This window comes from Scomber scombrus, chromosome 11, assembly GCF_963691925.1.
Source record: "Scomber scombrus chromosome 11, fScoSco1.1, whole genome shotgun sequence".
Taxonomy (NCBI): Eukaryota; Metazoa; Chordata; class Actinopteri; order Scombriformes; family Scombridae; genus Scomber; species Scomber scombrus.
In genome coordinates this window covers 9,563,048-9,583,693 of record NC_084980.1, presented here as the reverse complement: position 1 = coordinate 9,583,693, position 20,646 = coordinate 9,563,048, and the positions used below count along the sequence as shown (strand labels likewise).

Here is a 20,646-nt window from a genome sequence, read left to right as displayed (position 1 = left end):
TAACTGCACATACTTAAAGTATACTTACAAAAAACTTCATTAATAATGTTGAGTCAATTCCAAAATGTATTTATTTTAATTGTTCTTATTTTTTATTGATTGATTGATTTGTCTCAATGTCAATTCCTACTCTGTCACTTTTTTTGCATTGTTAATTTAAACTGATATAACTTTTAATTTTAGGCTTTTAATTTTATTTGAATAGTGTCTGCATTTATTGGGTCTGTGCCTCAGCACCAGTGAAAATGAAGTTTCTCTCTCATTCCTATTTCTAAAAGGTTTTAAATAAATAAAATGATGAAGATGATGATGATGATGATGATGATGATGATGATGATGATGATGATGATGATGAATAAATAAATAAATGTACAGTATAATGTAAGCATTGTGAAATAATGGATTCTATCATATCACCTTATTGAGATCTGTAAATGTATTATTATGAATAGTTTCATATTTTTAATGCTCTTTTTAGTTGTTTGTCCATCAGTTAAAGCAATTAAATAAAAAATAAAAAAATAAATAAATTTAAAAAAACATTCTCTGGGGGAAGTAATGGAATTGAATAAGAATTACTTGCAGTAGACTCGTCTACAGAGGGAGGATGAAATTATATTGAATATGAATGAACAGAGTTTTAAAATCTTCTGAACTATTTCAGGGTTATATGATACATTTTGTCTGTATGTATTTTGATGACTATTAATTTCATTATGTCTTATTTATTTTTGATATTTATGATATTCATTTAATATTGAACATTTTGGGTCTCTATAACTTTGATGTAACATAGCTGTTTCATGAAAGCTGTTCAGTATAACAATAAGCGTGTGTGTGTGTGTGGTCTGACATAGTCTACGTTGAATTAAATTTCAGACTTACAGACCAGTTAACTGGGGAAAGCTTATCCCAGCTGTGAACAAAAACCATGTCCCCAATTAAGAAAAAAGATGATGTGGGGTTAGGGTTAGTGTTCGGCAAGTAGTGATTATGGTTAGGATTATGATAAGTCTCCAGGAAATTAGTGTACGTCTATGTGTGTGTGTGTGTGTGTGTGTGTGTGGTGGGGACATAAATCTGTTTACACAGTCATGTTTGTGGGGACTCGCCTCTCTTATGGGGACAAAAAGCAAGTTGCCTTAACATAAATCATTAATTTTAGGGTGAATGTTTGGTTTGGGTAAGGGTTTGGATTAGGCTTGTGGTGGTTAAGATTAGGATAATTCTCCAGAAATGACTGTAAGTCAATGTAATGTCCTCTGAAGGGATGGAAACATGACTGAGTGTGTGTGTGTGTGTGTGTGCATGTGTGTGTGTGTGTGCGCGCGTGCGTGCGTGCATGCAGAATATGTACATGCTGTCATGTCCTGCTGTGAGGGACAGTGATTGTGCGGCTCCCCTCTGAGCTCCTCCTGCTGACTCCACTGTGTCGCTGCCTCTTAAAGACAAGTCTGGACCTGGCATCCAATCAGCCTCACACTGAGACAATCCTTCTCAACCCCCTCAGACTGTCATCATTAGAGACGCAGCTTCAGCAGCTATAATTTCTCAGTGAAATCTACACACCACCACACAATACAGCTCATCTAGTTCATTCACACACACTGAGGTATTGCAGCATCTACGTGAATGGAAACAGTCTGGGTGAATTTATTTTAAGTGAAGCCAACATTGTAGTGCCTGTATGTTTTCATTCACTGGTAGAGAGGACAACAGTATATTTTTACGTTGAAAGGAATAGTTTGATATTTAGGAAACAGCTTTTTTGCTGAGGGTGAGATGAGAAGATTGATACTGCAAACATTCAGTGTTCAAGTTACTCAAAGAGGAAGACAGAATTTGTTCTCAAATATTAGATCGAGGGTGCCACTGTACTTTGCAGCAATCTTTCAATCCACCACCACTTCTGTTCAAACATTTGTTTTTTATACATGTTTGCGGGGATGAGAGTAAGCACAATGACAGAAATGAGTGCTCTTCAAACAGCGGTGGAGCAGATGCACCAATTATTGGCATATTGTGAGACAGGAGATGAACACGGGGCAGCGTTTGATCACTACTGCCCACTGCGGCGCTTCTAACAGGAGGTTATTGTGTGTCCCCCTCTTATCTGGCCCTTGATGCGGTGCCCATGGCAACAGCATGCAAAGACATCACTTGGTGACACTGGACAAAGGAGGCACGGTGGAGGGGCTGTTTGAGCAGATAACAGCCTGCTGAACTAATCATCTCAGAGAAAAACGGCACATGTTTTTTCACTTATCTTCAAATGATGGCTTGAGAAACATATTCCCTAATTTCCTGAGGTATAAAAATGCCTATCCGTCAGCATCTCTATGCACAGAGCTTTAATTTTGTCATTGAGTCAAGGAAGATTTGGCTGTAAAACTGTACTTTTGTAGTGAGGCATTTGGCATTAGAGTCACAACTGTTTTAAGCTGATGAGATTCACCATAAATTAGTTTAACCTTCCCTTGTCTTCCAGTCAACCATGTAACTTTTGTCCTCCTGGGTCAATTTTGACTGGTTCGACTGTTAATAAAGCATAAAGCACAAATCTCTTTTTATCCAACTTCACTCCAACTTTACACATATTTTTGGAAATTATGGTCAATGTAGGTCTCATTTAAATGGAAGTATACCTCATTTTCGGATGGAAAAAGCAGAAATTATGAATTATTTTAACTAAATTTAAGATCAGATGAGAATATGTTGATGGATTATCCCAAAATGGTACATGTCAAAGTTTAGTCAGGATACTGTTTTGAAACCATTTCAAATATTTGAATGGTAGCACATAATCACACCTGTTGTCCTCCTGGGCCAAAATTGACCCGGTCTGGTTTGACTGTTGAAGTACAAATGATCACCCAATTCAAAGAAAATATCGATGACTTTACTTGTAAAGAATATAGTATGGAACCATACATGTGATTTCCAGGCAATTTGATTAAATAAATCCATTTTCTGATACATTTTTTTTAAACAGGTCAAATTTGACTCAAGGAGGGTTAATGTGAAACACCTGCCAAGCTATTTGCTGTGGGTGTGTACTGTATATTGTATCACACACAAGGCTTAATGCCATGTACACAGTATATTAGGCTTGGAAAGTCAAAAGTTAGACTGGTTAGACTTGTTAGACAAGGTCAGTTGCTAGGGATCAACACTTTTTCCAAAAAACAGACACTGGTTCATGAAAGATTGGGAACAGTGTATCATGTCACGTAGGGCCACTACGTATAATAAGAGTTACATCAAACAAATCAGATGTCATGTTGCTCCTTAAAATTATGATAAAAACACTACAATATACAAGATATTTACAAAAAATAACTTTTTATTAACTCACAGAACAGGTAGTAAAGTGTCAGTGCCAATTATTGGAGTGAATGACAGGCAGCCACAGTGAGGAGGAAATGAGACTAAAAATGCCTTCTGGTGTCCACAGGATAAGTACAAAGTGTTGCAATAGTGCATGACTCTCACGGTGTGTCTGACTGTAAATCCATGATAGTTTGATTGTTAGTGACATTGCAGGAAACATGGAGGAAATTGGCTGGCATATACAGCTGTCTTAGAGAACTTCTATAATGTTGATTTTCTCAGCGTGAAGTGTTCACTGTCTTTTATTAAAATATATGAAGTATATTGAATTAGTTTTAGCTATTAAGCAGTTAAAAATGATAGATGTGTGTGCTGGTGGTATTGTTTTGATCTGTTTTGGGGAACTTCCTCTCCATTAGCATTTCTCCTAGTTCCCTCTCAAAGCATTTGAATATTTATTCTCTTTCTATGATTTTCAGTGTCGTAGCTTCAGTGAATCATGGGCAACTGATTTCACAATGTAAGTCTTTTTCATGGCTAAATCTGAACCTTTTAGTCCATGGCAGTGGGTTACTCATATCCATACAAGTGTTAAATAATATGAGCAGTCTGGTTGAAATGGGGTTATAACAGAGCTTGGCATACAAAATGAATATGGACATTAAATGAAGGAATTCTGGGTGAAAAATACAAAATCCCCCTTTAAAACATATTATTTATACGTCCAAAGAGCCATACAACACCAAGGATATACCCCCATGCTGGTGACCTGGTGCTGCCAGTAATTTATAGTCTGAGCAGGAAAGTTTGTTGTATTGTAATCTTTATTTATTCAGGGAAGTGGGAAGCTTTTCTGTTACAGGAACGCCCTGATCACATTCATAAAGTTACACACATTTACACCGGGAGGCTGCCCAGGACAACCAGTCTGATCTGACGGCCACTGAGCAGCATTAAGGGCCTTGCTCAAGGGGCACCTCATTAGTGGTAATGACAGGGGCACCTGGGAGGGGCAAGCACTGCTTTTTCACTGTCAGTCCAGGTATTTAATTGACAACCTTCCAGTCACAAACTTGCTTCTCTTATCTTTAGGACATCACTGCCTTAAGGTTATTGTGAGGTAACTAATAAGTCACTGATAAAGTCACTGATAAGCACACATTAGAGTGCAGGTTGGAGCAGTTTATATAAAGGGAAAAATGTTTAATGTCTGTTTACAATTACAATGGCTCCACATGTAGTTATGGAAAATAACTAAGAACAAGTACTGTGCTTAATTACAATTATAAGGTGCTTGAACTTGAGTATTTCCACTTGATTCTACTTTATACTTCCACTTCACTACATTCCAGAGGGAAATATTGCACTTTCTACTCTACTACATTTATTTGACAGCTTTAGTTACTTTTCAGATGAAGATTTGACACTATGGATAATATAAAAAGCTTTTAAATATAACACATTGTTAAAGATGAAACCAGTGGTTTCCAACCTCTTTGGCTTTTGACGTCTTACAAAAAGACGATTATGAGTTGTTAACAGCTCCACCAAATAGTGATTTTTTTCCCTTTAAACTTCTCACATGGTTTCATTTCAATGAATGTTTAAATGAGCCAGTATTTCATAAAAAAATCAACTTAGTTTTTTCTTGTTTCCTCTCCTATTAATTATCTCACGACTCCTCACATTTATCTGGTGACACTTTGGAGGGGCTCGACCCCTAGGTTGGGCACCACTGGACTAAACGAGCTAACTAGAGGGACCAAATCACTACTTTTACTTCAGTACTCAAGCTGATAATATGTAATATTACTTGTGTAGCATTTTTAGACAGGACTTTTAGTTGTAATGGAGTGTATTTACACTGCTGCATTGGTAAACTGCTTTTACTTAAGTAAAGGATCTGAATACTAGTTCCACCACTGTCCACATCCTGAAGGAGGTTGGGTCATATGATAAAGCCTCATGACTCTTTGACCCATGCATAGCTGTTAGTGTGGATTAGGGAGCTGTTTGCCATTAAAACCTGCTCTTTTTTGGAGTTTTCAGATGAATGGGTTGAGTCTTAAGAATCAAAACTGGCTGCTCTCTACTCCTGGATACTGAGGATGGATCAAACAACCTCATGGGAACTGGAAAAAGTTTCTTAACTTTGAAATTTGGGCCTAAAAGTTACTTCCTGGTGGCGTCAACTTCTATGTGCCTTCTCATCCTTAACACTGCGATTTGAGCTGGTCTCTTAAGAGTGTAAAATTTCCCAGAAAACCGATTAGAGAAAGTGCAAAGTCATGCTGCGTAGTGGGTTTGACACTGGACTGAAGTGGGCTGTAGTCACGTTGTGGACCATCATCTCGCGAGAAGTGAGTCTTAATATAAACCCAGCTCCTGTAGTTCCGCCTTCAGACTCCACTGCTGAACTGTGAGCTAAACTGAGGTATGTGTCATTGAATACATTACATTACATTTTCCTCTAGCTGTGTTACATTTTAAACAACAGTTGTTCTGCTTCTTTGTAGTATTTAGTTGTATTAATGCGTGAACGTATTTCAGGTAACTACATTTTTTTTTGCTTTTTCATTTTTAAAAGATGGTTTTCCAACTCCAATAAGTTGTTAAAAACAAAGATTTGCTGTTAGCTGAGTTTTGGTACTTAAAAAGCTTTTATTAACAGAAAGCTGCAAGTTACGTCCCGAGTCTCAGAAGAAAATAAAACGTGTTCAATGTGTGGTTGTGAAATACTATAGAGCAGTGTAATAATGTCTTCATCGAGCTGCAAACTCAGGTGAACGCACCTGGGAGTTGTTTCAAGAAAGAAACTTTGAAGAATAACTTTAAATAATTGTACACATCCATAAGCGGAAACACCTGTGGATATAAACTGAGAGGAGAAAAAGTGGAAATGCTTCATGAGTTTCGGTTTTAGTCAGTGTTTTGATGAGTGCTTTAATACCAGCTTCCTGAGCTGAGGATTGGCTGCAAAAATGCCACTAATTAAAAAAAACCCAACAGGAAATGAAGACGAGCCACGATTCAACAAAAAGTCTTGTGTATTCTCTGGTGCCATAACAAGATATGTAATACTGTATTATACACAGTATTTTACATTTTTCACGTGGAACTAATATTTGTATAATTCCATATAATTTACTATTTGCTTCATTTTAAAGGTTGCAACTAACATTATTGTCATCAGTTGATTCATGTGCCTATTTTTGATGAATTAATGAATTGTTCAATTTTGTCAGTGAGATGCCAGAAATTTGTGTAAAATGACCATCATAATTTCCTTAAAATCAGAGATGATGCATTCAGTTTTCTTGTGTTTTTCTGGCTAACGCAAAACAATTCATCCCATAAGAAAAAGAAATCCTCACTTTGGAGAACCTGAATCAAGGGGATGTTTTGTATTTTTCGCTGGAACAATATATATATATATATATATATAATGTATGATATATATAGTTAGAGGTTGTTGATTAATTTCCTGTAACTAATTGATTAATGATCAAATAATTGAAGCTCTCTACAGTCTAACCATGTGCTTCAAACATCGTCACCCCAGATGTGTGTAATGGCCTTTTTTACTAAGCCTTGAAACTATATCATGAATTCAAATCCAGCACACCTTCAATGATAATTGCCTCAGAGCTCAAATGACTAGATGATCCATCAATGAGTCGTTCAACAGAAATTAATCTGCAGCTATGTTGGGAACTGATAAATCGATTGAGTCATTTTTCAAGCAAAAATACCCAAGTAATTCTGGCTCCAGCTTCACACATAGAGTATTTGCTGCTTTTCTTTGTGTTATTAGATTGTAAACTTACAACCTTTGGGGTTGTACTGGTCAGACAATACAAGCAACATTGGACACATTGGACAATGGGAAACTTTGATAAACCTTTTTTTTTTTTTCTTATAATTTTCAGACTTTTATAGATGCAGCAGCTCTAAAATGCTGCACAACTTTAAATTTCCTATTCTATGTAAGAGTTGTAATTCACTTGTTCTCGTTTATGTTTTATCTATTATTTCACACCAAAAAACATTGTTGTTGTGATTTTGAGAAGAGATTGTGTGTAATATATGTTTCTTTCTTCTGTAATCCTATCAGACTAAAGATGGCTGCAGGCAAGGCACAAATTGGAAAGCTGGCCCCAGACTTCACAGCCAAAGCGGTGATGCCAGGCGGACAGTTCAAGGACATCAAAATGTCAGACTACAGAGGTAAACCTCAGCATCTACTTCACTCTCTCCTGTGTGGAGGATTTGCTTTGATGGTGCTCTCCTCTGGACTGTGATTCATTGCTTTGTGATGCCAGAGTGTAGTGAATGGGCACCATTTACACTACTAAAGACTAGAATATTAATTAGACTGTAATTACCATGGGTGCATTGTAAGATGACAACCTCAATAGCCTTTTTTCCTTTGGTGCAGGAAAATACGTTGTCTTCTTCTTCTACCCTCTGGACTTCACCTTTGTTTGCCCAACTGAGATCATCGCTTTCAGTGATGCTGCCGAAGAGTTCAGGAAGATTGGCTGTGAGGTCATCGCCGCCTCCGTTGACTCACACTTCTCCCATTTCGCATGGTAGTTAAAAAAGCTTTAGATTTTAAGCACTCACAGTGATTGTGTGCCGTCACTCTTGCAAAGTCCTTATGTTTTTCTTTTTTTGCTCTCAAAGGACCAACACACCACGTAAGCAGGGCGGTCTGGGCACCATGAAGATTCCCCTTGTAGCCGACACATGCCGCACCATCTCCACAGACTACGGTGTCCTGAAGGAGGATGAGGGCATCGCATACAGGTGAGTTTACTCATGTAGGGCTGAGAGGACATGAACAAGACAGTCATCACTTACTGCTCTTTTAAGGGGTTGGAATTAAATCTCTAGAGACTCATGAACTGATCTTTATTTCAGGGGTCTGTTCATCATTGATGACAAGGGCATCCTGAGACAGATCACCATCAATGACCTTCCAGTTGGACGCTCTGTTGAAGAGACCTTGCGTCTGGTCCAAGCCTTTCAGTTCACTGACAAACACGGAGAAGGTAACTCACTGCTGTAACACACTATAAATAGACTTTATTATAGCGTGTCTTACATATAATTAGGGTCTGACCGATACTGAATTTTTGGGGCCAATCCCGATCCCGATATAAGGGAATTAAAAAAATCTGATATCAATACATCGGCTGACAAGCTTATACATACAGAATAAAAACATAAACACACATTTTTTGAAATGATCCTTCAAATTTGGTTATCAAACACACATCAAAACACATTGAAACAGTGAACCTTTACCAGTTCTTATTAAATTGGTTTTACCAGAACCAATTTAATAATTATAAATAGCTGTAAATAAAAAAACATGTATGTGTGTGTGTATATATATATATATATATATATATATATATATATATATATATATATATATATAACATGAATTCAGAAAAAGGATTAAATATACATAAAGTGCTGCCAATAAAAATATCAGCGTTATATCAGACAACATATACACTGATACTGATATATCTGTGATAGGCTTATATCAGCTGATAATATCGGATGACCGATATATATGTCGGGCTCCACATACATTCTTTATTAAACTTTTATGTCAATCTGATACTTGAAATGTTTTTTTAATATGACAATTGTAATTTAAATTCCTTATTGTTTGCCAACTCAAGATATGCATATTTATAATAATGATAGTTAAATCTTATCTCTTATACCACTAAACACTTTACACTATGGTCAAAAAATATTGCCACATCAAGAATTTGTGCAATGTAAATCAGATAGAGCAAAGACCACAAATGTGTAGTGAATGTTCAAATTTAACAGCCACTCAATGCATTACCATTACTTTTTTGTCTGGTGAATGAAGCAAATCCATCAGCCAATTGCATATTTTCTTGCTAATTTTGAGCCCTGGGTTCACATTAACTTAACAACAGGTTGCGAACTGATTGTATACTTTACAGTTTAGGAGAAAAATTGCATCATCTGAAGAAATTTGACATTTTGCTACCAAATACATTTCCCTGCTTAAAGACCACTTATGCTGTATTCATGGCAAGGGCACATGTCTTATCTGTTTGATCTACTGGGCCAGGACTCATTATACGCTTATCTTTTCAGTCTGCCCCGCCGGCTGGAAACCAGGAAGTGACACCATCAAACCTGACGTCCAGAAGAGTAAAGACTTCTTCTCCAAACAGTAATAAGATACAGGCCAGAATCTGCTGTCTGCTGTAGGAGATTTCATATAGAGATAACATTTCTAGAGAACAATATTTAAACTCTCACCGCTTTGCCTGTGGAGGAGTGTTGAGGAGGCAGTTTTTGTAGTCAACATGTTTTGTGTGTGCTTTTGTCTGTAGAGTGAACAGTGCAATTATGACCAAAGTATATAATTGTGTAATTATGTTGGATGCTGTTTTGACTCTCTGACTGAGCTAAATATGTGTTTGTTCATCGAGTCATTCCATTACTATTGTTAGATGCAATGGGCCTTACAAACATTTTATTGAAAAGAAGCCACAAACACCTCTCCTCATCATGTTGTATTTTTTTTTTTTGTACTATGTCCATTTTTTCACAGTGAACATGTTTAAACTAAATAAAGAAAACCGTGTAAAACACTCTCCTAAAGGAACATATCTACCTAAAACATCCGTGGTGAGATTTTGGGGTCTACATATTGTTTTTATGATGTTATATCAATCAGATCAGGTACTTGTTGGACTGTTTTTTGTTCACATTTGCCTCAATTACTTTACAAATTATACAGCATTAGAGGGAGATACTATGATTTCCTTATATTTATCACATCTCTGTGAACAGTTACTGCACATAATCAAAAAAAGTGGTTGAGGATGAACTAAACTTTCATGCATCTCAAAAAGTTGGAAGCTTTGTCACAATGCTGACTTGAATCCACATGCAAGACCACAAGTAATGTATGAAGTTCAAGCTAAAGGTGCTTTTGCTATTCAGTTACTAAACGCTTGTCTGCCAAGTCTGTCACCCACACAGGTGTTTTAACTTAATTTGGCTCATTAGACTTCTCTTCATGACATGGGCATCTAGGGCATTACTTTCCCTTTAGTTTTGTTGTATCTTAAGATGTATTTTGAGATGTTATTTAGTTAAGTGACCTCTGCATTGCTCCAACCAGCATTTTTGAGATGAGGTCCGAGAAACCGAGAAACACCTGTGTAAACTGACAGGCCCTTTAATCCATCCTTTCAATAGTCCTATAATCACATAGCAGACATCTTCATTTGTCATAGGGCTGAAAGCAAAGGCAAGTGATCATACGTAATATATAAATAAAATGTTACCAGAAAGCATAAAAAAATGCTTAAATTAGAAAGCCACCTTTATGTTGATTAGGTGAAAAAATAATGTTATTTGGTGATGAAAGGGTAATATTATATTACTGACCTCAATGCAAAGTAAAAGAGTATTACTGTCATTACACCTCTCTTCACTAATGTAAGAGCATTTGAATTGGATACATGCTCTGATAATAAAGTGATAGTGTCTGCATAGTGTATTGTCACAGTGAGGACACATTTAGGCGGGAAAGTCCGTACAGTAGGTTTCATTTAGCTAGCTGTTTCTGGACCTCACTTATTAACTTAAGTGTTTCAGCTACTTTAGCCTAAGCTTCTTTGACTTGAACTTCTTATATACAGTCTATGACTTGAACCAACATATACCTAGAATATATCTGAGCAGTAAACGTACTGTCGGTGTAATTAGACTGCTTGTTGACTTGAGGTTTATTGTTCATGTGATTCACTTTGTTAGCTGGGCTAAATTAGCTTAAATTAGCTTCACCGTCTTGACCAGAAAAAAGGAGAAAATGGCGGCTGGGAAGATGTGCATGAGGAAGAACAAGGAGGCAGCTGCTGAGGTTTGAACACACCAAATACTCACAATTACATGTTTAACTCAGCAGTTTTATTTACAGCAGGGTGACTGTATGGCTTCAGTTTTTTCCACTTGTGCTCTTTGGTACTTTTGAATTAAACTGCGCCATCCTGTGGTCACCGACGTGCAAGTCAAACCGAGCTAACCCAATATGTTTTCCCCTCTCAAACAACGTCTTTCTGTCTTTGTTTTACACTTTTTTAAAGTGGGCAGGGTTGTTTATGAGCGACCTAAAAACCCAGCAGGAGTCCCTGGTCTTTGTCAAGAGGATGATGGCTGTGGCTGTCTCCTCCATCACCTACCTAAGAGGGATTTTCCCGGAGGACGCCTACAGATCCAGATATCTGGAAGGTGAAAAACTAATAAAAACAAATACTGATGTAGGTTACGTTATTTAGACAATCACGGGATTTTGAGCCAAGCGGGGAAATTTCAGACAGCCTGTGAGTTTAGGAAAATCTGTGAATCTCACATAAGGGCCTCTTCACAGGAAAAACAGAACATTAATTACAATGGGCAGTGACTTTGAGCTGTGTTTTCTTTTTCAATACATTTGTTTGGAAAAGCTCCTAACACTCAATAAACTCATTGAAAAGTCTCATACGTTTTATGAAGAGTAAGGACAAACATTGCCAAATATCGATAACTCTTTAATACTCTTTAAATAACTTTTTTTCTGTCATCTGTTGTTTTCCACTTCACCAGATTTGTGCATCAAAGTTTTGCGTGAGGACTGCAACACCCCTGGTGCCAGCAAAGTTGTGAAATGGTAATGGTAATATTCCTGCATTAGAACTGAACATACAGCAGTCAGGATCTCATAACAGTGACATAATTATTTAGTCTACTTGCCACAGCAGCTGGCTTAACCCCAGAAACCAGACCATCTTCATTTTAAAAATGAAAAATCTGAAGTAAAATCAGTTTTAGTCACTGAAGGCAATTTCTTACCTTTGATTTCATCCCGTTCAACCTCGTTTTGTCCAGGATGATGGGCTGCTTTGACGCATTGCAGAAGCAGTATGTAAGTTGATGCATTTTTGACTACTTTGAATTTGTAATAATTATTTTGTCCTGTAATCAGTATTGCTTTTACTTTTACTATTATTCAATATTCTTTTAACAGCTCCAGATTGTGTTTATTGGGGTGAGTAAATCAATTCAGTATAGCTACATTTATAATTACCCCTTTGCTTACACATACTAAAAAGTTGCCAATAATGACTGCATGTTATTTCAATCTAGGTGTACACCAATCCAGAAGAGCCTAATGTAAGTTCTCTTTTAAAGTACTGAACAAAATCAGTGTTAAGATTATGAAGAGAAATACACTGATGCCATACTTTGTCAAATATTAATTCCAGTCTGGTCAACATTAAGAAAACATTTAGATTTCTCTCTCTCTTTTTGCAGTGCATTATTGAGTCCTACCAGTTCAAATTCAAATACACTGAGAAGGGGCCAGAGATGGATGTACTCAGGTTTGTAAGGACATTTTATGTTTTCAGTCATTGTAGAGTTAAAGCCTCCACAAGTGAATGAATTGATGGTGATATAACCTCCATGAAACCACAGGAGTGATGGTGCGGAGATGCAGGTCACATTGGAGGACACAAAGAGAGCCTCTGTGCTGCTCATCAGGAAGCTCTTCCTGCTTATGCAGAACTTGGATGTCCTTCCCAACAACGTCTACCTCACCATGAAGCTCTACTATTACGATGATGGTAAGGCATCGGCCACAAACATGTTTCATTTTTTTGGGTTATGTTGAAAACATCCCCTGCTCTCTTTTCAGTCACGCCTGCTGACTACGAGCCACCAGGCTTCAAGGAAGGAGAATGTGACAGTCTATGGTTTGAGGGCACGGCCGTGAACTTCAAGGTGGGTGAGGTCCAGACCGCCTTCCACACCCTGCGGGTGCGCGTGTCGGCCGAGCAAGGACGCCTGGAGAAGCTTCAGGAGGGTAACCACTTGAGGGAGACCAAGCAGGTTTGTCAGAGAATTCCTCCAGAGAGAGAAATGATGACGGTGGGTCCAAAGGTTGGATTATTTAGTGCACAAGTTTAGGTTTATAGTCGTACATTAAAGGTTAGCACAACGTTGCATTGTTTTCAACTGTAATTTTCACTAAAACAACTTAATCTTACTCATTCTCATTAAATCTTTTCAGTGTTTTAATGTAATAGAGGTTAAATTATGATTGTCTGTCTGTGAACACCTTGTTACAGGTTCCTTGCACGAAAATATATCGAGAAGGCGATTTACCTTCTGAAGACGGTAAGTTAATGTACTACTTCAGTTACAAAACTGTAAAATGTATCTGAGGTGATTCACTGATGACTTTCCTTTAAACAGAGTCGGCACAGTTCAAGAAACCCACAAGACCTTTGGCAAAGGTACAGTTGTGCTCAAGGCAGGGTACACACACTTTGAATAAATCATAAGAGATTAGAGATTGAGTTGTAGCTGGATGTCATGCAAACTGCACAGGTGATTATTTTATAATGATTTTTGTCTGTCTTAGAGGAATGCAGCTGCCAAAAGACAGACGAGGAAGAAAAGAATTTAGTCTCAACATTACACAAAACACATAATGTCAGCAATGTTAACACAAAAATGAACTGTCTTAATTTTATTGAAACATTGTTTAATGTTATGGTACAATTTACTTGAACAATACATGTGTTAGACAGTTTCCGTACCTAAATAATTAATAACCCAGTAGGCAGGATGTTGTTGCCACAGTTCTAATTTAAACATTGTATGAAAAGTTTACAGGAAGTGTATAATCTAGATTATTAATGAAATTGGTTAAAAAGTGCTTCATTATTTATTAATGTGTGTTTATAAAAAAATATTGATGTGTACTGTTCATGAAATAAAGCTTAACTTGTAAACATTTTAGATTTTTTTGTACAACTGTAAAAAAAATTATTTTTCTGCACACAGACTTAAAAAAAAAAAGCAGGAAGGTAGTGCAAATCATTTAACACAATACATGACTCACATCTATGTTGCAGCAGCTGAAATTAATCAAGGTTCAACAACTAAAAAAAAAGTAATAATGTCTATTTGGCACAGGAGACGATGTTTGTCATTAGTTCAAATGTCTCTAGATTCAAATGTTACATGTTCATTATTCATTTGCCTCAGATTCACAAAGTACAGAAATCTATCATGGCTCATTTTGAGGACAGACTCCTTCAACTCCTCTGATAAAGACTTACCGCTACTTCTGATCACTCTGATCACAAACGTTTGATGGACGTTCCCTGAGTCATGCAAATATTGTCCCGGTCCAGATAATCTGTTTCAGTTTCTGGATCAGTGTTAGAGGTCCACCTTCCTCTAAATCTGTGTTTCCTAGAAGAGGCTGTCCACATCTCCCATCTCCACAAACACCGTCTTCAGCTGGGAGTAGTATTCAATGGTCACCTGGCCGTTCTCTCGCCCTATGCCTAAATGCAAAGATAAGAAGTTTGCTTATTCTTCCACTGTTTTAAACAAGGTACTCTGCTCACATCATTGGTTTGTGATACAGGCTGGCAATTTCGATTTGGTCATTCAAAAAAATGTATTCAGACCTCGTTTGGAAACAAAATTAAGAAAGTTTGGGCGCGCAGATGGCTGAGTGGTAAGAGCGCATGCCATATACGCAGCCGACCCTGGTTCGGAGGTCCTTTGCTGCATGTCACACCCCCTCCCTCTCTCCCATGTTTCCTGTCAATCTACTGCTAAATAAAGGCTTCTATGCCAACAACATTTTTTTTTTTTTTTTTTAAATGAAGAAAGTTTGTTGCAAGGACAATTTCAGAATTAGGGGGAGATTCTGCCCTATAATCTCTGTCCTATTGATGTAAATATCACTCTAGTGCTTTAAGCAGACTACAAATGATTTTTATGGAAGTGCTATAAGTTATGTTCGGCCCTGGCCCCTTCTCATTTGACTGTACCTGACATTTTGAATCCTCCAAATGGCACCTCCACAGGGGTGATGTTGTAGTTGTTAATGAAACAGGAACCAGCTTTGAGGTGTTCAACTACACGATGGGCTCGCCTCACATCCCTACAGACACAAAGGTGGACATAAGACAATCGTTCATCTAGTGCAAAATTACAGACATACTTACAATAATACTGCAATAGTCCGAATGATGGCGTGTGGTGCTGCTGGCCTCATGCATGTAGCTTTACTGATCAATTAAGTTGAATTTTTACATTTTCAAAGATGTAAACTTCAGGTCATTGTTCTGGTTCCTAATCTTATATCTTCCAAACAGACTTCTCGTGTTTCTCGTGGTAAGGTTGCCCTATTCTTCTCAGAACAAAACCTACCTAGTGAAAATTCCTGCAGCTAGTCCCATAGTGCTGTCATTGGCTCTCAGCAGCACCTCCTCCTCTGTTTCAAAGGACAACACAGACATGACAGGACCGAAGATCTCCTCCTTCACGCAGGTCATGTCGTCTGTGCAGTTGGCTACGAGAGGGTAAACAGAAAGGTTGAGAATGTGGAAATAACGGTGTGACACTTTGGTGTGGAGTTTCATCCGGAGTTTGACAAGGTGTAAAATAATGTGTAACATTATATCAAGAAGTTAGGTTGCATAAATTCCCCAAGGTAATCTATGGGAGACTTACCCAACACACATGGGGTCATGTAGTATCCACCTTTTAGTTTGGGGTCAGACGGGACAAAAGCTTCACCTCCACACAACACTGTAGCTCCCTAGAAACAGTGCAGATTGCAACAAAGCTTTAATATGAGTTGCAGCACAATCAATGTCATTCTAGTAAAATAAATTCATCTGATGAGTCATACCTCTTTCTTTGCCTGCTCCACAAAGGCTAGGACTTTGTCTAGATGTGGCCGGCTGACCAGTGCTCCCATTCTGGTGCTCTCCAACAGTGGGTCTCCAATTTTAATGGCCTGGGTTCTCTTCACAACCTCATCCACAAATTCAGGAAGAATTTCCTTCTGAACAAAGACCCTTGTACCATTGCTACAGACCTGTGATGCATTTAACAAGCGCAGATTAAAATCATTTAATACAGTTCCATCTGATGATCGCACACAAGTTGGCTTTGTTTATTTTGAACCTTCACAAGTTGCCACATATTGAGTCAATAAATGGCCTTTAAGTCACAAAGTGAAAAGTGAATTGGCATATGAGGATGCTACAATGAGAGAATATAAAATATCTAAAACAGCAGAAGCTACCTGGCCCTGAGAAAGGAAATTGGCCATGAGAGCTCCCCTCACAGCGTTCTCCAGATCACTGTCCTGAAAGATGAGGAGGGGAGATTTCCCCCCAAGCTCCAGAGTTACAGGCTTCACCCCTTTGGATGCCATCTCCATAATCTGTAGGTCAAAGACATATGGAAGAATATCCAAAGGTTATTTTGGTCACATCACAGGTTACGACGGAAAAGACAGACCTTAACACAGACCTCATATGTGGTGCCATCATCAACATCTTAAATAATACTAATCCTACAACTTGACCAACAGCCTTAATCCTACAGTGACCTACAGTCTTAAATCTTGAGCGTCACAATCACCAATCAAGTAAGTAGTAGTGTAGTACTTACTAGTGTAGTAGTAAGCACTGGTTTTTTTGTGTCTCATACTAATACAAATCTGAAAAGTAGACAGGGTGTCCAGAATGTGAAGTTTTACTGTATACATAAACACAGACCTTCTTGCCTGTTTGGACACTCCCAGTGAAAGACACCTTAGCAACATCAGGGTGGTGGCAGAGTAAGCTGCCAGTCTCCTGGCTGCCCTGCACCACGTTGAACAGCCCCTCTGGAGCTCCGGCCTGAGCATAGATCTCTGCCAGCAGGACCGCTGTCACAGGCGTCACCGGTGAGGGTTTGAACACCATGGAGTTGCCTGTTTCAAGTGACAAATAAGAAAAATAAATAATATGCAAGTAAGGAAGAGTTGTACCCTTTGAAGGTGATTGACTGAAATACCTAAATCCTGCCTGGGAATATTAGAGCTTTTTACAAGGATGAATTGTGTAAAATCTTAAGATTCAGACTCATGACCATTGGGAAATGGCCATTTAAATGTATTATGTTCCTATAGTGCCATCTATAGGTGAAACGTCATTACATTTTGCAGGATTGCTGAGGGCACGTGTCACCCATCAGCTAAATTTAGTTTAAATTTAACAATATATTTAGGGGTTATTGCAGTTTATGCCTAACGGGCCATACCTAGAAGAATTTGACAACCAATTACAGGAAAACTAAAAAAACAGGCTCAGACAATATGACATTTGGCCAAATTTGGGGAAGGGAATGGATGAAATTTAAAGCAGGAGTTTTGGAAGACATCTCGTTTAGGCTGAAATTGGTTTCTACAGGGTGATTTACCTTGAACATGGGATTTTTGGGGTTGTTTTTATGCATCATTGTTCAGGATGTGTGAAAAAAACAGAAAGTGCTTCACAAAAGGAGGAAGGTGGTAACTTCCAAACCAAAAAAACACCTAGTTTTTTTCTAGACTTATGTTGTTACATTCCACCAAACTTCACAGAAATCTTTTCAGTGGTATTTAACATACCTGGCTTAATAACAGACACAATTTAAGTGCAAAGTTAACTTTTAATTAACTAATGCAGTGCCCATTCAAAATGTGCCTCATCACAACACTCCCTTTGTTCCCCAGCAATGCAACTGCAAAGTATGGAGTTGATTGAAAAGATGTGCGAAGGAAATACACACACATAGATAGAGATTCCCTCCTTTAGTAGACAGATAAAAGCTAATAATGATGTATTAACAGCTGATAGCTATGGAAATCCTTTCTGGGTAGTCAGGTATTACATAAATCCAGTCTATAACTAAGATTCAATTATTGAGTAGTTTTGTGAAATGTTTAAGAAGAATCTCATACCACAGGCCAGGGCTGGAGCTGATTTCCAGGCAGCTATCTGGAAAGGATAATTCCAGGCACCGATGCCGACACAGACTCCCAAAGGCTCCCTGCGTGTGTAGGCAAAGGATCCTCCAGGCAACTGGATATGCTGGCCTTGACAAATGAAAACCAAGAGCAAAAGTAACATTTTTAAGTTTTTACTTTCCACATAAAAGGTTTTAAACAGTGAAAAAAACATGGCAGCTATCCCCTTGTCTTTTTTCTTTCTTGCTCCCTTATTAAAACTTCAGACTAACGTATTGTAGTGGACCAACCTGCCAAAGTGCTGGCCAGCCCTGCATAGTACTCTGTACACAGTCTGGCAGAGTCCACATCCAGACGGGCCTCTGTGATGCACTTTCCATTATTGACCACCTCCATTTCAGCAATCTCCTCTCTCCTTTTCTGTGCATGAAAAACAGAATGGTATTGGTGTACATTGTGTAAAATATCAACACTGGATGTTTTAAATGATTGTGTAAAAACAGGGTGCAACTCAACATCAGGGAAAAAGTCCCTATTATGTATGTGTAGTATACTGTGTATGGTGATTCCCACCTAGAGATCTTTGTTTTGGATACTTTAATTGATATATAATTTATTTATAATATACCAAAAGCACAGTAAGATGCTCTTAGGAAACCAGGCAAAGGATGTATGCTACAACACTGTGCTACAATTCTTTATGTGTTATTTGTGCCAACTTAGCCACATCAAAATAAATAAAAAAAACCAATAAACACCTCAATGATATGAGCAGCTTCTATCATGACCCTGCCTCTCTCCATCCCAGACATCTTACTCCAGTGGCCAAAGGCGGACATGGCAGCCTTCACAGCCTGATCGACATCGGCAGCACCACATGTCTCTAAATTACACAAGACGCGGCCTGCAGATGAAACATAAAAACAGAACAGGTTACACAATTTCTATTTAGCAAGGCCATCGAACTTTGCTTGTTCATTGAGTCAGTAAAGATTAATTTAAACACGAGTCATCCCTTATTATAGAAGAGAATTAAGTGTATGCCTGTAGGCTACATGCTGTAACACACTAAACTCAGTGTGGCATTTACACTGTGGGGTTTAATTTCTATTGATGGCATTAATGACAAGATTAAATCATCCACTGATTGCCTTGAGGTTAGAGAAGCATCCATGTGACTTAAATGTGCTCCATTCACATTCTTAGACTGGTAGTGAACAATTATAATATATTTTGTCTATAGTGCATTTAGAAAAACAACAGAAGAACTTGTGAAAACAACAATAATAAATGAATAAAGATAAATTATGTACAAAAAAGAAGCATATACATAAAAGACAACACCATAAGGAAAATGTAACTAAATACAAATATGAGTGTGTTTGAGGAGGATGGCAAATGCCCAGTCAGCCTTATTTCTTCAGGCAGGTCATTGAACACTTCTGGAGTATGTCAGAGTATAATAGGTGCTAGCTTAGTTGGAGAAATCTAGGAGGCAAGCTACAAAGAGCCTTGAAATTGAAAGTGTAGCTCTAAAATGTGCAGAGTAATAGCTGGGATCAGGTCTTGGTTCTGCACAGGGAGGTGTCCATATGCATAAATATAGATCAGCATGTGAAGGGGGCTGTGCACAAAAGTGTGCACAATTGAATAATAATAAAATGTCAAATGTTGAAACACTGTAAAACAACTAGTAAATATTCAGAGAGTCAAATATCCAGTGAAATTTTTATTTCTAGGCCACAGATCACCAGATCCTCACAAAGCAATGACCAAAGTCCAATAAGGGAACTGTGTCAATAATGTCAAACGCAGACAGTTTGTGTGGATTACCTGTTGCAGGTTCGTATACATTTTCCATGTTACTTTTTCCTTCGCCCGTCCTTCTCTTCCCGGCCCAGAAGTTCAGCGGGGCCGTGATGTGCATTGAGCCCGTGGACACGCATCGTACCGCCGCCGCTGCAAGGGGAGCAGCAGCGGGCCGCCGCAAGAGCACAGCTAGCCTCTGGAGCATACTTAACAACTTGCCTCTGCTGCTCCAAGTTTAGCCAATAACTGTAAAAGCATATTTTGCAGATTAACGCCATGCAGCAGTGTCACGTTACAAAAGCCAAAAAAACGATTACATTTAAACGTCAAAGTTTAGTGTCACTCAACTAAGTTACAGCAAGTGTAATTTACACCACTGTTACACGGGAGCTGATTTGTCCTCTCATTTACTTTGTGGTGTTTCACGATTGTGCGTGAGTCTTGGAAGGACACTTACCTCCAGATTTCGTCACAATAACAATGTGGTGTTAAGGATTATGAACCTAAATAACTGTAAACATAGTATTTAGTTAACGTTAACCTACATTCACGCTGAGGCTCAAACGGCAGGCGGGGCAAATCATCTACGACCGTTAACAGCAACCAAAACGTTAACAGATGATTGGATATTTACATTGTCAATC

The 20,646-nt window shown here is 38.1% G+C and overlaps 3 protein-coding genes across 5 annotated transcripts in view; 2 read left to right on the top strand and 1 right to left on the bottom strand.

Annotated features, from left to right (window-relative positions):
- Nucleotides 1–9,987, top strand: part of prdx1 (peroxiredoxin 1) — a 50,163-nt gene extending 40,176 nt beyond the window's left edge. Inside the window, exons 1-6 of one of the 2 annotated variants that reach the window (XM_062428532.1) lie at nucleotides 5,733–5,764; nucleotides 7,445–7,557; nucleotides 7,769–7,922; nucleotides 8,017–8,139; nucleotides 8,254–8,384; nucleotides 9,484–9,987. In XM_062428532.1, coding sequence (XP_062284516.1) covers nucleotides 7,452–7,557; nucleotides 7,769–7,922; nucleotides 8,017–8,139; nucleotides 8,254–8,384; nucleotides 9,484–9,566 — 597 coding nt within the window. In that variant the 5' untranslated portion in view covers nucleotides 5,733–5,764; nucleotides 7,445–7,451 and the 3' untranslated portion in view covers nucleotides 9,567–9,987. Of the gene's footprint in view, nucleotides 1–5,732; nucleotides 5,765–7,443; nucleotides 7,558–7,768; nucleotides 7,923–8,016; nucleotides 8,140–8,253; nucleotides 8,385–9,483 lie in introns of those variants that run through there. The other variant, XM_062428531.1, reaches the window with a different exon arrangement.
- Nucleotides 9,988–11,215: 1,228 nt separating this feature from the next.
- zte38 (zebrafish testis-expressed 38) lies at nucleotides 11,216–14,321 on the top strand. The gene is made up of 11 exons (XM_062429172.1): nucleotides 11,216–11,266; nucleotides 11,490–11,634; nucleotides 11,989–12,052; nucleotides 12,271–12,307; nucleotides 12,410–12,430; nucleotides 12,529–12,555; nucleotides 12,697–12,764; nucleotides 12,859–13,007; nucleotides 13,079–13,323; nucleotides 13,470–13,560; nucleotides 13,639–14,321. The coding sequence occupies exons 1-11, from the start codon at nucleotides 11,216–11,218 to the stop codon at nucleotides 13,725–13,727; spliced, it is 987 nt and encodes a 328-aa protein (XP_062285156.1). The 3' UTR covers nucleotides 13,728–14,321.
- On the bottom strand, nucleotides 13,910–20,617 carry aldh9a1b (aldehyde dehydrogenase 9 family, member A1b). Of its 2 annotated transcripts, none has more exons than XM_062428521.1 (12): nucleotides 20,548–20,617; nucleotides 20,027–20,248; nucleotides 18,952–19,097; nucleotides 18,484–18,613; nucleotides 18,188–18,322; nucleotides 16,980–17,176; nucleotides 16,502–16,642; nucleotides 16,103–16,291; nucleotides 15,922–16,009; nucleotides 15,619–15,760; nucleotides 15,237–15,349; nucleotides 13,910–14,741 (listed from the first exon to the last, which is right to left on the bottom strand). In XM_062428521.1, exons 2-12 carry the CDS (start codon nucleotides 20,205–20,207, stop codon nucleotides 14,647–14,649), a joined length of 1,557 nt encoding a protein of 518 aa, XP_062284505.1. In that variant the 5' UTR covers nucleotides 20,208–20,248; nucleotides 20,548–20,617; the 3' UTR covers nucleotides 13,910–14,646. The 2 variants fall into 2 exon arrangements, with proteins under 2 accessions (XP_062284505.1, XP_062284504.1); XM_062428520.1 differs by having other exon boundaries at nucleotides 20,460–20,593.
- Between the last annotated feature and the right edge of the window lie 29 nt (nucleotides 20,618–20,646).